Source organism: Saccopteryx bilineata, chromosome 4 (assembly GCF_036850765.1).
Source record: "Saccopteryx bilineata isolate mSacBil1 chromosome 4, mSacBil1_pri_phased_curated, whole genome shotgun sequence".
In the NCBI taxonomy this organism is placed as follows: domain Eukaryota; kingdom Metazoa; phylum Chordata; class Mammalia; order Chiroptera; family Emballonuridae; genus Saccopteryx; species Saccopteryx bilineata.
Genome location: NC_089493.1, coordinates 34215953 through 34233236, shown reverse-complemented (window position 1 = coordinate 34233236; position 17284 = coordinate 34215953). Strand labels below are relative to the sequence as shown.

Sequence of the window (17284 nt, the reverse complement as noted above, 5' to 3'; positions counted from 1 at the left end):
TTTCCCCCTACCCTGACTTTTAACTTTTATTCACAGATTCTTTCAAAGGGTCCATCAACTTCAATTGAAACCTCTGGAAAATATTCTTATTTTGCAGTTGAGGAAATTAAGTCCCATAGAAATGAAATAACTTGACTACAATTATACAAAACAAAATTAGATGAATCCTTGCAAAGGTAACCTCAGACTTTAACTTAGCCTTTTGGAAGATTTAGTCTAGAAATTGGCAGTTATCTTGTCACTGATTTATGGCATGATCTGGAGCAAATTCTTTATTCTCATTGTGTCTCAAATTCTCCTAATATATAATGTAGGTGATTTAAAATGTACATAGGATAATAATGACTTAGATTGTGTTACTCTTTTTTATTTGTGATCATTTTCACTTTCACATACATTATCCTACTTAATTTTCCCCCACTTTATGGATAAGGAAATTAAAACTTCAAAATGTTGATTGTTGTGTCTGAGCACACACAGCTAGAAAAAGGAAAAGCCAATATTAGAAACCATTCCCATTGTCATGCCATCTTTCATGTCATAAATAAACCAAAATTTTAAGTTCTTCAATTACATATGTTTGTGATATTATAAAGCTAATTGAACACAAATGAATTGTCATGAGGCTCAGATGAGCCAAATGCTTGTATACTAATTTATAGATAAAGTGATGAATGAATGGAACTGTGCAAGAGAGCTTTTCTAGACCATTATCTATTTTGCTATAAGAAATGGGAAAAGAAGGGAAAAAGAATTACGGAGTCTGAGATTGTAGAGTTGTTTGCTTAATGTTTAAATTAAACCTTTCTTTCCTCTGTTTTTGGGTAGGCTAAAGAGGCAAATAATCCGAGTAAATGCCAATGAGGTTCTCTTTTTTCTATCTTCTTAAATTTTATTTTTATGAGTAAATGGTACTCAATAAATTTGTTCTTTCATAGACAGATAAGTCTTAAGTAAGTTTAATAAGGTAAAAACGTTAAATCAAAAGGGCCCATAAGGCATCAAAAATCTCATATCTCTCATTCTAATGATTTGACCATATGAAATATAGAATAGCCTCTTCTCTTAGAAAATAAGGGATCTTCTTAACCTGAACTGAAACCTTTTATATAGAATAACTTTCATTGGACTCCAAATGGTACTATTTGAATAACCTTATGTAATAATGATAGTAATGTGTTTTCCAAACTTTTAAGATCATTCTGTAGGGAACCCATATATTTTTTAGATATAATCTACATACTTTTCATATTTTACTTTTAATATTAGCAGACCCAAATAAGTAAAAATTATTTTTAAGCTAGTACATGAATGGCTATGATCATACTCATACTATAAAAAAATCATTTTTAATCTGCTGAGATTGAAAGACTACAAAATAAACAATTATTCAAATTTAGCAAATACTTATTCTGTACTGTGTTTGACATGGTAGAAAGAGAATTAAAGTCAAGTCCTTTCCCTTCAGAACCTCCAATATATTTGGGGACCTACATCAATAATTGGAATATTAATAACTGTGGTAACTCTTTTAAATAGAAGTTCATAAGAGGCTTTAAGAACTTAGGTAAACCTAAAACTTGATTGTGGTAATAGTTGTACAGCCATATAAATTTATTAAAAGTTATAAAACTGTATACTTAAAATGAGTGAATTTTATGGTAGGTAAATTATATCTCAGTAAGGCTGTTAAAAGAGTTTAGAAAGAAGAAAATATTTCTGATTAAGGAACTTGGGGAATATTTTTGCACCTGGTATAATTTAGGCTGGATCTTAAAGGACATGTCGTATTAGGATAAAAAAAAAAAAAAGCAACAGGATATTCCAGGCAGAGGAAACAGTTTGTCTAAGGGCTAAGAGTTCAAGAGTACAAGGAATATTCTAAAGGAGTTAGTTCAGACTTTGTTCCATATGTGGCTTGCAACTCTACCAGTATATATGGCCATATGGCTATACTTTTTTTTTCTTTCTTTTAGTTAAAAATAAGTGTTCGCCTCCATTTTGAACTGATGAAGAAGTTACAGTAAGCGGTTGTGTAATTACAGAGTTATTTCACAACTGTCATTGGCTCCACTGATAACTCCTGACATTTGTCTCTACCTTTATAGCTAAAATCACTGATATTTGTATTATCTCCTATGAGCCTATAGTCTTTATTTTCCCCATAAAGAAGCTGAGATTAAAAGAGGACCCAGAGCCTAAAATAATCAAGATATACTAACAGGGAAGTCAAGATATTTTGGCCTGCTAAGAATAAGATGCAGAAGAGAAAATGGTGATACAAGCAAATGATCTCTAAACAACTAAAAATCTGCTTACTAAATTACCTGCAACACATGACTCAAAATCAGCTCATACAAAAAGTAAAATAGATGAAGTTAGATACTCTCATCAATTATAGAAAAAAAATTTGAAATTTTTTTAATGAGCTGATATGACCGTATTATTGACAGGACCGGAACAGAAATGGCCCATATTTAATTGACAAGAGAGAAAAGTGCATAGGGAAAGTTAGTAACAATTTCTAAATAGATAGTATTTTTTGTTGTTTGCTTTTTAAAAGGTAAAAAGATTGAAATTTAAATTACATGTTTCAAAAAAATTGCCATAGAATTTCTCAGATTACATGAGTAAGCAGATATACAGAAGCTTAATTTCTAATTTTAAATTTAACTGCTGACCAGTAAAATTATGCTAAAAATAGAAAGAGTGGGCTTTCTTAATGTCCCCCAAAGATGACTTCTTTTGTTCTTGACTTTAACCCCCATTTGCCAACTGCTCAGAATTTTTCAATATGAGTCATATTGTATTGATTAATTTAATCCAAGTGTTTACAGGAGAAAAAATACAAATTAGCCTGGTGAGCAGCAAAATAGAGACAGTTTTTAAGAAACCTAAGTTGTATTAACTTGAATCAAATGTAATCTTCATTTTAATATTTATACATCTTTATATTGTTATGAACCTAATTCTTAGCGTGGATTTTATTTTATTTGTTTCTCTCCTCCCTCACTTCTGTGAAATGCAGAAGAGAAAGGGTGTTTGTTATTCACACATTTGTACCCCACTAACTGGTGTTACACATCTGGCTTCCACTGGAGAGCCCCTGACATCGCAGGGAACGGTGATCAAAATTCCACACACTAGCTTCATGCTGGGGGCTCGTAGCTACTGCAGCATTGAAGAGGGTCTTTTTCTGGCTTCTTTAAAATAAGCATGGTGATGGGATGGTTTAAGGGAAGAACACCTCTCAAATCACATGACCACTGCTGCGCTTCTGTGTGTCCTGCTTTCTTCATAACAGCTTGGCACTACATTCTTTCCCTGTATCTTAGTGAGCTTGTGTGTGTACGAGTGGTATGGGGTGGGGGTGGGGTTGTCAGTGGATGATTATACATCATGCATGCATCTTTCAATGTTAGAGTGATGTGCCTTCCCTTATGTGTCACAGATTTTGGTCACAGATTCTGTGTTCCTGAGAGACTGGGCTGTCTCTCTCTTATTGGTGTCAGATTCATGTGTTTTGATGTTTATACCCTCAATTGTTCTTCATGTTGCATTAAACATAAGTTGAAATGTTCTCCTGTAAGAGTTAGCTTTTCATGTTGGGCTGCAAAAGTCTTCATTTCTGTATAGCAATTCATGTTATTATAACCTATGGCTTTCAATTGTACCTCCCATAATGAAGAGCTGACTTTAAACACTGTGCTATTCTTGTTATGACCTAAGCATAAGGTAAGTCACTTCTCACTGTATCTAAAGATTGTGGTTGTTGGTTAAAATTTTCTCAGCTTTGTTTAAAGCATTTTCCTTTTCCCCTTACCATTTATTACGTGCTCTCCCCCCTTTTATTTTCTGTTTACGGCTTTAAGATGGACAATGTGATCTTCAGCAAAATTATATTATACATCTAAACACATTTTGAATTGAATTAAATGAATTTTTTGATGTCTGAAAGCAGTCTTGATTAGTAAATGAATACCTATATTTTCAGTAAGTCTCTTGTATATTTATTTCCTCCATTGACCTTAATACAATATACTGTTTCTACACATTATTTTAATTCTGATTCCAATTGAAAGGGGACTTTTTTGTTAACACCATAAAGTCAGATGTTAATCCAATAGAATAAAGTAATAGGTAATCCAGTACCATACCTTTAATTTTTAATCCCTGAAAAATTTGGTATTAGGCCAAGAGCTTAGTTCTGTATTGTTTTTCAAACTTTTTTTATTCTCCCACTGAGCAAAAAGCCAGCATAAAATAAAGGGAAAAAAAAGCAATAAATCATAAAACTTGAGGGAGACCTGTGTAACACCTTCTTTATAGTTCATAAGAGTGAGAACAAGGATAATTGTTTCTTAACTTTATTCTTTCCAGTAAATTCCATTACATTGTGAGTTAGGTCAAATCTTTATGGGGTTTTATAAAATAAATACATTAAGATGACATGTTTCATGGCATAAGAGAGAGGGGCATCACCATATGTATAGATGTTTTTAAATCTTTTCAATTACTGTCCACTATTTTATATATATATACTCAAGATCACTAAAGTAAAAGTTATATAATTATTTATTTTAAAAGTGATTTCCCTTAAATCTGTGTCAATTAACCAATGTAACGTAAATGAGAAAACATTGGTTTTACTGCTATTGGCAATTTGTAAACCTAAATAAATAACTCAGATTCAAAGAATGGAATGGTTTTCATCATCCAAATCTCTCTTTCAAAACTGTTTGAAATATTCTAAATTGAGGTGCCACAATGCAAGATTTGTATTTCTTTATTAAATTTATGCTATGAATGAACTTTCTGTTAATTTTTTTAGCCACCTAAAGAAGGGAGATGGTGTCTTTTATTGTTGTTTTGGTTTGGGTTTGTATTTTATTTTGGTTTTCTTGATAAAGTCAGCTAGTTAGTCACTACCATTTCCATTTAGACATTATATAAATCTATTGAAACATTTGATGAGACAATTTGAACTACTCATCTAAACTGCTCTATTCATTATAAATCTCTTGTTTCTATCCATTAACTAGCTCCACTCTAGATTGGAAGGGCTTAAAGATGAACTCTGGAGGAATAGAGGCTACGACTTAAGAGTAACTATTACTGATCAAAGGAGCTGCTTTCCATTCGCAAACATTGCTTTGCGCTATGGGTTTGGGCTCCTTCTGTTTCTACATCTTGTTGAAGACTTTCTTGACTTCCATTTGACTTCTTTGAACTGTTTTTGTCTTTCAACATTTTCCCCTTTCTTTTCTTCTCGCTCCCAGATTTTTCTCTCACTCTTTAGCTTTCTCTTGTGTTCTTTGAATCACTTTTTAAAATGTAGTTTATCTCTTTATAAGCTTGTCTATTAATTTTTCTACTAGTGTTTGTTTATTTTCTCCTTTAAGGCTGTAGTGCTATAGTTGTACTTATTTTCATTCCATAGGATGCCAACTTGCTTGTTTATCTTACAGCAAGTTTATTAGTCATTCTTACCCTCTTAGTACGAATTTTCAATAATAAATAGCAGAATATTCTGCATTTACATATTATCTCCTTCTATAAACCCATACTTTCTTTCCTATCTACTAGAGTTACCCCTCAAGTCCCTCTCTTCTTTTTTTATTTCTCACTTTTTGTGTTTTTCTCCCTGTATTGTTTTCTTCAAGTAGTCCTTAATTCTTTCCCATTTGGTCCAGAATTGCTCCTCAATAAAACTTCTGATTGAAAGAATATAAGAGTACTGTCTTCTATATTAGCTTCTTCATTCTAGTATATTTTAAACCAATTAAACAATCTGGGCCAAAAGAGAATCACATCTGGAGTTATTTTCCCTTTTTTTCTTTTTTTGATGTGTGTGTATGTTTTTCTTGTGTGTATGTTTGTGATTTTTTTTTTATTGTTGTTGTTTCTTTAAACATTAACAATTGTTTTTTTTCAGGGAAGGACAACCATAACCCACCCTAAGTTGCAACATTCCTTTCATAAATTGTTTCATTACAATAGTAGATTATGTTAAGCAATAGAAATTAGTTTGTTGTGTATATATCCATTTGGGGCAAGCTGCTGTGAACTGGGAAGACAAGGTATGGAGTTTAAATAGAGTTTCCTCTGAAATTACAAGTGGTGGTGGTGTTCAACATCGCCTTTGAATTCAATAGTTTTTCAGTATGAAAACAATGTTCTACTTTGACTGAAAATATTTGAATCAAAGCATAAGTGTTTCTGATCAATAAACTATATACATACCTAAGAACTGGTAAATAAATGTGTTCAAATTTGTTGATTTTCAACAGAAGCATCTTTTATAACCAATATTAATAAATATAAATAACAAAGGTCATTAGAATCATACAGAAATATTGTATTTGAGGATTTCCCCTTATTAGCATATATAACCAAATATAACTACAGTAGAATATTTGATTACAACTTTATTACTTGAATTGCATTACTCCTGTCAAGAGATCTGCATAATGCCTTAAAATTAAGGGTCTGTATTCACAGCTAAATATGTGGTAACTTGATATTGTTTTTCCATATATTCATTTCAAATACACATCAATAAAAAATTGCCTTTGGTTCTATCTCTGTCACATTTATAATATTGTACTCTGAACTTTTTCTAGAAATCAGTTATTTAAAATAAGGAAAAGATAATAAAAAACACATATGGGACAAACGTAACATCTTTTTACTAACATGTTATGATATCTGAAATATATAAAACCTTTGCTCCTAGACCTCAGGAGCTTGCCCAATAGGAATGCCTATATCTGACTAAATGTGTTATAAACCCTAAATTACTGAGTTTATGCTTTTTCTGCAGGTCCAGTCCCGGTGCAGCAGCAAGGAAAACATTCTCAGAGCCAGTAAGTATGTCATTACTTTAGACGGACTACTGAATTAGAGCTGTTCAACAGGAACGAGAGCTAAAAATGACGTTTTGATGGAAGAATGAAGAAAATAATATGTAATGTTCATATCAAGAATATGAGGCCCTGGCCAGTTGGCTCAGTGGTAGAGCATTGGCTCAGTGGTAGAGCATTGGCTGGGCATATGGATGTTCCGAGTTTGATTCCTGGTCACAGTACACAGGAGAGGTGACCATCTGCTTCTCCTTGCCTCCCTCTTTTTTTCTCTCTCTCTCTCTTTTTCTCTCTCTCTCTCCCCCTTTCCTGCAGCCATGGATTAAAGAATTCAATTGAGTTGGCCCTGGGAGCTAAGGATGGCTCTGGGGAGCCTCTGCCTCAGGTACTAAAAACAGCCCAGTTGGGAGCATGGCCCCAGTGGGGAGAGCATCACCCCAAAGTGGGCTGGCTGGGTAGGTCCTGGTTGAGGCACATGCAGGAGTCTGTCTCTCTGCTTCCCCTAATTAAAAAAATAATAATAATAAATAAATAAATAAATAAATAAAATATGAATATTAGGGCTTTTACCTTCTAAAACTATTAGTAGTGATATATTAATGGATAGTTCCCTTATTTTAATTGTTTTTGCAAGCTAACAGCAAAATTTTGACAGCGCTCCTAGTTAGGATAGTAATGAGCTCCTCTGTAATTCTAAGATGAGAGAGAGCTCTCTTCAATTGCCCCACTGTCAAAAAGTTATTTAAAAACAGACTAACTGAAAATAATCATATAAATTCACTAAATAAATCTCACTAAAAATAAAGTGACTTCTGAGAAATACATTATAATCATTTTGTGAATATAAATTTCTAAAAGATCTTAATTCACAGGCAGCATATTTTAGAAATAGTGCCTTGAACTATGGGTGAAGAAACCATTTTTTTTGTTTGATTACTAATAACACTAATTTAGAAGTCATTTAACTTTGTGTATTATTCATTTATAAAAAGGAACTATAAATAGCTTTTTTTTACCTGTATCCTTGAAATGATGTGACTTTGAAAATGTACCTTAAAATCTCTGGGATCCTAAGAGGAAAGTGCTATATAAATGCTAATTATTTTAATATTGATCTTTCACTTAATATTAATGATATCATACTTTATTCTTCCTAATCTTTATCAAGAGTAGGAGTACAAGTGAATCATACTGAAATGGGCCTATTGGATACTTATATCGCCAGGAGTTTTAGTAAATGGAATAACTTATATTTCCAGTAGAATGTGTATATTATTTAACAAGTCAAAAAATAATTGGAGAACTTCAAATAGGTACAAGTCATGTTTTATTTTATTTTCTTTAGTGTAAATTTTTTCAATTTCTGTGTTGTGAATCTGTTGCCTTAGCTTGAATCCCTTGAGTTAATAGTTGTAATTGTTTGCTCCAGACCTTTATAATAGAGTTAAATAAACATAAATCCAGACAGCCATGTTTAACCTCTATTCCTTTGTTATTGTCAACAACATTTAAAAGACATGAGCATCTGAGGAAGGCTCTTTAATTATAAGAGATGTAAAGTCCTGTAGTCCCATACTAAAACCTAAGGTTAAGAAACCCTAAGGGTCAGGAAAATGATAATTGAATAGTCACTAAAATAAAATAATAGATATAAATGAACTTTAAAAAATGATATTTTATGTTGATTACTGCATGATTTTCACTTGATCATGAGATGATGATGGATAAACTGATAGTAATTATGGTGATTAGGACAAAAATAATTTCTTATGGAGAACGGGCTTCTTTGAACCTTTTTACACTTCTCATGGTTCTTTTTGTGTTGTTAGGACCGTCTTTTATTTCATTTATGCTCTCACTGGCTTGTTTTTACTATTATTCACTTTGACTGGACATCATGATGGTCCAGTTTTTTCTGATCATATTTTTTAGAGTGAAATCACCATGTCAATGATCCACATAGCCATTTAGATCCATGTAGGGAGCCCTTCTAATATCATAGACTTATAGCTCAGTGACTTCAATAAACTTAAGTTCTTTCCTCTCAACACCATTTTAGTATTTCATACTCATGCCCTTAGCCACACCCAGAGCTCTTTCATCATCATAAGCTGTTCTAACTTTGAACTTCCTAACTTCAATATCTCATTGCTTAATCTACTTTTATTTCCCTTTATTTTTTATATAGATCTTATTAGCAGTTCACCATTCTCTCAATGCTATGCCCTGCCTCTATTCTTCTGGACCCTTTCTCCCCCTGCATAAAATATCCATTCCCCTTGTTTTCCTAGAAAATTCTTAGCTGTGGAGACTCAGTTCAAGACTGATCTCTTCTGGAGGCCTTCTCTGAGTCTCCCCTAGGCAACATGATGGATCTTTCTTGTATGTCCCTACTAGTCCTTTTACTTTAATCATTTTTCATTTATTTATTGAATTAACTATCCTCAAAGAAACATCTCCAGAATGTTGACAACATAAAGAAAACTCTACACACATGCCTTGTTTTATTGTACTTCCCTTTATTATGCTTTGCAGATACTGTGGGGTGGTTTTTTTATATACAGATTGAATGTTTATAATAACCCTGCATTGAGCAAGTCTGTCTGTGCTATTTTTCCAATAGCATTTGCTCATCTATGTCTCTGTCACATTTTGGTAATTCATGCAGTACTTCAAACTTTATCTATATTTGTTATAGTTATCTATGATCAGTGATCTTTGATGTTACTATTGTAATTATTTTGAGGTGCCACAAACCATATAAGATTGCATACTTAATGGAGAAATGTGGGTGTACTAACTGCCCCATCAACCAGCTATTCCCTCATCTCTTCCTATCCTTGGGCCTCCCCTTTCCTTGAGACACAACAATATTGAAATTAGGCCAACGTAGCCTCTAAGTGTTCAAGTGAAAGGAAGAGTCACTTTAAATCAAAAGCTAAAAATGATTAAGTTTATGAGGAAGGCATGTTGAAAGTTCAGATAGACTGAAAGCTAGGCTTCTTGAGCCAAATACTTAGCCAAGTTGTAAATGCAAAGGAAAAGTTATTTAAGGAAGTTAAAAGTGTTTTTCCAACAAACTGATGATAAGTAAAGAAAACAGCCTAATTGCTGATATGGAAAAAGTTTTAGTGATCTGGATAGAAAATCAGACTAGCCACAACATTCCCTTAAGCCCAAGCCTAATCCAGAGCAAGGCCCTAACTCTCTTCAATTCTGTGGAGACTAGGAGAGGTAAGAAAGCTGCAAAAGGGAAGTCATGAAGTTTAAGGAAAAAATCCATTTCCATAACATAAAGGTACAAGGTGAAGCACCAAGTGCTGATGTAAAAGCTGCAGCAAATTATCCAGATGATAGCTAAGATAATTAATGAAGGTAGCTACATAAACAACAGATTTTCAATGTGAACCAAAAACCTTCTTTGAAAAAGATGCCTGCTAGGACTTTCACAGCTGGAAATGAGAAGTCAATTCCTATATTTAAAGCTTCAAAGAACAAACTGACTGTCTTGTTAGTGGCTAATGAAGCTGGTTACTTTAAGTTGAAACTGATGTTCTTTTATCATTCCAAAAATCCTAGAGCCCTTAAGAATTATGTTAAATCTACTCTGTGCTCTGTAAATGGAACAACAAAGCCTGGATGACAGCACAGCTGTTTATAACATAATTTATTGAATATTTTAAGCCTATTTTTGAGACCTACTGCTCAGAAAAAAGACTCCTTTCAAAATATTACTGCTCATGGACAATGGCCCTAGTCACCCAAGAACCCTGAAAGATATTGACTATGTTTTCATACCTGCTTGAACACAACATTCATTCTGCAGTCCAAGTGTCAAGGACTAATTTTGACTTCAAATATTATTATTTAAGAAATACATTTCACAAGGCTATAGTTGAGTGATTCCTCTGATGGGTTTAGACAAAGTAAATTGAAAACCTTCTAAAAAGGATTCACCATTCTAGATGCCATTAAGATTATTTGCGATTCATGGTGAGAGGTCATAATATCAAGAGTTAAGAAGTTGATTACAACTCTCGTGGATGACTTTGAGAGTTGAAGACTTCAGTGGCAGCAGTAACTGCAAATGTGATGGAAATAGCAAGAGATCTAGAATTAGAAGTGGAGCTTAATGAGGTGACTGAATTTCTGCAATCTTACAATAAACTTGAACAGATAAACAGTTGTTCCTAATGAATGAACAAATAAAGTAGTTTCTTGAGATGGAATATACTCATGATAGAATATACTGCTATGAAGATTGTTGAAATGACAACAAAGGATTTAGATAGACTATTACATAAACTTAGTTGATAAATCAATGGCCGGGTTTGAAAAAATTGACTCCAATTTTGAAAGAAGTTCTATGGGTAAAATGTTATCAGACATCATCACAAGCTACAGAAAAATGGTTTGTGAAAGGAATAGTCAATAAATATGGCAGACTTCATTTTTGTCTTATTTTAAGAAATTGCCACAGACACTTCAACCTCTATCAGCCCACCACCCTGATCAGTCAATAGCCATCAGCATCAAGACAAGACTCTTCACTAGCAAAAAAGATTATGACTTTCTGAAGGTTTAAAGGATGATCAGCATTTTTTAGCAATAGGTATTTTTAATTAAGGTAATGCATTTTTTAGACATAATACTGTTGAACTACAGTATAGTATAATCATCTTTTATCGACACTGGAAAAACAAAGAATTTATGTAACTGAAATATAATCATCTTTTTTAGCATATATAAAAATGTCTCAAAACATAACACCAGTGGATCCTAGAGAAAAAAGAAGAGTTAGTACTTAATAGGGCTTGTCTAGAATTGTCCAAGGAAGGGTTAACTTTGATAACTTTGTCCAAGTAAGGTAACTTTCTTTTTGCTCTTCAAAAATATCATCAAGACAACCTGTTCATAATAAAGCAGAGTTTATTCTTACTATGGTAAGGGAGAATGCCACTTCAGCTAAATCTTAGTTTCAGAATCAGAGTCTTACAAAGGGAAGGGCAAGCTCAGGATATTTATGAGATCTTGAAGTTAAATTTAAAGCAAATCTTTTAATATGGAAGTTTGATTAGAATTAAACAAAGATCATGATATAATCATAGAAATCATGGACACAGTAAGGCAAGGGATTCTGAGAGTCTTGGTATGTAAACTGTCTTTTGATACTTTCTATTTAAGAAGTTTTTGTAGCCTGACCCATGGTGGTGCAATGGATTAAGGATTGACCCAAGATGCTAAGAGTAATGGTTTGAAACCGCAAGGTTACTAATTAGAGTGCCAGCTTGTGGGCTTGACCATGAGCATGCCAGCTTGTGCATGGAGTCACCAGCTTGAGTGCAGAATCATCAATATAATCCAAGATTGCTGGTGAGAGCCCAAAGATCTCTGGCTAGAATCCCAAAGGTCATTGGCTTGAGCCCAAGATGGCTGGCTTGAAGCCCAAGGTAACTGGCTTGAGGCCAAGGTCACTAGTTTGAGCAAGGGTTCACTGACTTGTCTTGAGCACCCCCCCAAGTCAAGGCACATATGAGAAGCAGTCAATAAACAACTAAAGTGAAGCAGCTATGAGTTGATGCTTCTTATCTCTCTCTCTCTTAACCCTTTGAGTAGTACAAATGTTCATGTATGTCCTCATGCCTCCTGACCATCCAGAGTACGATTGTACAAAAATTTTTATTTTAAAAATGTGTAAGGCAACATTAAAAAGGCAAATGTATGTTCTTCTTGTTTCCATAAATTGATTATCAAACAAACATGATTTTAACTTAATAAAACTGGAACTGGAACTAATTTTATATTTTGAAAAACAACTCACTCCCAGGGGTCAGTGAACACAAAACAAAACACCTCACTACTCAAAGGTTAAAAAAAAAGAAAATTTTAAAATAAAATTTTTTTTAAATGTTAAATAAACTTTAAATTTTTAAATTTGATTTAGAAAATTAACTTTAACAGTGTGACATTAATCAATAAGAGTACATATGGGAATGCAGCATAATCAAATGTCAAAATAATCTGGAGATGTTTTCTCTGAACATATGTACCCTGATTTATCAATGTCACCCCATTAAAATTTTAAAAAAGAGTACATAGGTTTCAGGTAAACATTTCTATAGCATTTGAACTGTTGATTATGTTGTATACCCATCACCCAAAGTCAAATCATTTTCTGTCACCTTATATTTGTCCCTCTTTATACCCTTCTACCCCTTCTTCCTCCCCATTCATCCAAGTCCCTCCCCTCTACCCCCACATTCCCTTCTCCCTGGTAACCATTTCACTTTTATCTGTGTCCATGAGTCTCAGTTTTATATCCCACCTATGTGTGAAATCATACAGTTCTTAGCTTTTTCTGATTTACTTATTTCACTCAGTATAATATTCTTAAGGTTCATCCATGTTGTCATAAATGTTACTATGTCATTGTTTCTTATGGCTGTGTAGTATTCCGTTGGAAAAAAAAAGTTTTCATAAAAAGCAATAAAGTTATTCACAACTTTTATCTTCCAGGGAAGATTTTTCTGGAATAATAGTTATGTTGATAAAAAATATAATGGAATAGTAATGTTATGCTAATGAAGACAGTCAGCTATGTAATTACAGATGATTTCAAGTATCTGGGTTCCCTTTGTGGCCTAGACTGATAGACCATTAGCATCTGAAGACATGATCAATCAATTAATCTAGGCTTTCACCTGTACTTAAGGAATCAAACAGTATATCAGCTTTTTAGGAAGTTATTTCAACTTTTGTAAGTGTCCAGTTTTCCTGTGCTTTTTGTTGTTATTTGTTGGATTTATTGAACCGGTTGATGAGATAGTGCCTGTATAGCAGCATTTAGAACTGTGGAGGTCATACCTCTGAACCTGCTGCACAATGTGAAAAGGATTATTATCACAGTTTATAGTCCTCTTCTTAGCCAGAAGGGGAGAGTATCCAAAATTGAGCCACGAAAAACTGTATGTCAAGAAACTGGACAACCTAGATGAAATAGAAAATTTCTTAGAAATTTCAGCCTGCCAAGACTGAATGAGGAAGAAGTAGAAAATATGAACAGACCAATTACTATTCAGGAGACTGAAGCAGTAACAAAAAACCTTTCAACAAAGAAAAGGCAGGAGCAGATGGTTTCATTGGTGAATTTTACCAACACTTAAATAAGAATTACCATATTTCCCCATGTATAGACGCTCCCATGTATAAGATGCGCCTTAATTTTGGGGCCCAAAATTTGAACAAAAATGTATTACATAAAGTTATTGAACTCAAGTTTTATTCATCATAAAATTTATACAACTCCTCATCACTGTCAAAACTCCCATCCATTAGCTTATCCTCATCTGTGTCTGATGATGAATCACTGTCTTCAACAATGAGCTCAGAAACAAGCACGAAAAATCAAGAAATGCAAGTAAAAGTCTACAACCACTGTAAAAGACACACCCAGTTTTTAGACCCTAATTTTTCCGGAAAAGGTGCATCTTCTACATGGGGAAATATGGTAACATCATACTTTTCAAACTCTTCCAAAAAACTGAAAAGGAGAGGGTACTCCCAAATTTATTTTCAGAGACCAGCATCACCCTGATACCAAAGCTGGGAGAGACACTATAAGAAAACTACAGGCCAATATCCCTGATGAATATAGATGCAAAAATTCTCAGTCAGTACTAACAAACTGATTTCAGCAGCACATTAAAAGGATTATTCAATCTGATCAAGTGGAATTTAACCTTGGGATGCAAGGAGAATTCAATATACACAAATAAATAAATGCAATACATTACATTAATAGAATGAAAGAAAAATTATATGATCATTTCTATGGGCACAGAAAACATTTGACAAAGTTTAATATCTGTTCATGGTAAAAACTTTTAACAAATTGGATATAAAAAGAACATACCTCAATAGAATAAAGGCTATGCATGACAAGCCCACAATTAATATCACACTCAACAATGAAAAATTGAAAGTTTTTTTAAAGTCAGGAGTTCTTACTCTCACCACTCCTATTCAACATAATACTAAAAATTCTAGCCAGAGCAATTAGGCAAGAAAAATAAAAGACATCAAAATGGGAAAAAAAAGTGAAATTGACTTTATTTGCAGATGACATGATTGTATATAGAAAAGATCCTAAAGAATTCACCAGGACACTGTTGGAACCAATAAACAAATTTAGTAAGTTTGCAAGATACAAAATAAACATAAAAAATCAGTAGCATTTCTATATACTTACAGTGAATTAACTGACCAAAAAAATAAAAGATCCCATTTATTACCACATCAAAAATAATAAAATGCTTAATAATTTAATCAAGATGACAAAAGCTCTCTACACTGAAAATGTAAGATAATGATGAAAGAAATTGAAAAAGGCATAAATACATGGAAAGTTATTTTATGTTCATGGATTTTTAAAATGTCCTACAACCCAAAATCGTCTATAGATTTAATGCAATCCCTATCAAGATTCCAGTGACACATTTACATAAATAGAACACAAAACCCTAAAATTTATATGGAACCACAAAATACACCAAATATCTAAAGCTGTCCTAAGGAAGAAGAACAAAGGGAGGCTTTACAATGTCCTGATTTCAAACTTTTGTTATAAAGCTGTAGTAATTAAAACAATATGGTCCTAGCATAAAAAAGACACATAGACTGATGGAACAGCATCAAGAGCATATGCATTCGATTAATATTTGACACAAAAGCCAAGGATACTCATTAGAGAATAGACAGTCTCCTCTATAAATGATGCTGGGAAAATTGGATATTCACATGTAGAAGAATGAAACTAGACATCTATTTTACACCATTCACAAAAATTAACTTGAAATAGATTAAAGACTTAACTGTAAGACCAGAAACCATAAAACTCCTAGAAGAAAACACGGGGGGAAAACCCCTTTACATAAGTTTGGCAATGATATTTTTTGGATATGACACATAAAGGACAAACAACAAAATAAAAAATTAACAAGTGGAACTATATCAAATTTAAAAGCTTCTGTACAGCAAAAGAAACTATCAACAAAGTGAAAAGATTACATAAGGAATAGAAAAAAAATATTTGTTAAGTATGTTAACTGGTAAGAGGTTAGTATCCAAAATATATAAAGTACTAATACAACTCAATAGCCAAAAAGCACATAATCTAATTAAAAATGGACAAATGACCTGAATAGACATTTTTCAGGAAAAGATACATGAATGGCCAACAGGTACATGCAAAGATGCTCAAACTCACTGTTCATAACAGGAATGCAAATCAAAACCACAGTGGTATCTCACCTCACACCTGTTAGAATGGCTGTCATCAAAAGACAAGCAATAACAAATGCTGGCAAGGATTGGAGAAAATTCAATCCTTGTGCACTGTTGGTGGGATTATAAATTGTTATAGCCACTGTGAAAAACAGTATGGAACTTCCTCAAATAATTAAAAAATAGAAATACTATATGCTAGCTATTCTGAGTATTTCTCCAAAGGAAACAAAATCTCTATCTCAGAAAGGTATATGCACTCTCATGTTCACAGCAACATTGCTCACAATAGCCAAGTCATGGAAAGGACCTAAGTGTCCATCAACCAATGAATTAATAAAGAAGTTGTGATATACCTGTATCACAATAGTATATATATTATTCAGTCATGAAAAAGAAGGAAATCCTCCCATTTGCAAAAACATAGATAGACCATGAGGGCATTATGATAAATTAAAAAAGTGAGACCAAGCAAGGTAAATCCTGTATGATCTCACGTGTATGTGGAATTAAAAAAATAAATAAATAAACCCATAGAGAAATAGATCATTTGTGGTTACCAGAAGTCCAGAGATGTTGGGTGGGGAAATTAGATGAAGGTAGTCAAAAGGTACATACTACCATGATGGCTACAGTTAACACTTTGTGGTATACTTGAAAGTTGTTAAGAAAGTAGATCCCAAGAGTTCTTATCACAAGGAAAAAAAATATTTGTATCTATATAAGATGATAATGTTAACTAAACTTACTGTGATAATAGTTTCACAACATGTGAAAGTCAAATTGTAATTCTGTATACACTTTACACTGACCCAGATCTGTATGGCAGTATAGCTCAGTAAAACTGGGGGGGAAAAAACAAAATTAAGCCAAGAGAATAAATCTTTTTCTCAATGTGAGGAGCATTCAGAACAAGTTATAGGATTATTAGTCTAATTATCTAATTTTCTGACTTCTTTATTTGATTCCTGAATTTTTTAGTAATATCAGTGATCCCAGAGAAGTCTACAAGCATATTAGAACATTCTTAGCCCTTGCCAGATAGATAGCTCAGTTTATTAGAGTGTCATCCTGATATGCAAAGGTTGATGATTCGATCCTTGGCCAGGGCCCATACAGAAACAGATCAATGTATATCT

At 33.1% G+C, this 17284-nt stretch overlaps 1 protein-coding gene across 8 annotated transcripts in view; it reads left to right on the top strand.

Annotated features, from left to right (window-relative positions):
* GPHN (gephyrin) overlaps positions 1 to 17284 on the top strand; it is a 524116-nt gene that overhangs the window by 374067 nt on the left and 132765 nt on the right. For all 8 annotated transcript variants that reach the window (XM_066272872.1, XM_066272871.1, XM_066272867.1 and 5 more), the window contains one exon: positions 6824 to 6866. In XM_066272872.1, coding sequence (XP_066128969.1) covers positions 6824 to 6866 — 43 coding nt within the window. The remainder of the gene's footprint in view (positions 1 to 6823; positions 6867 to 17284) is intronic.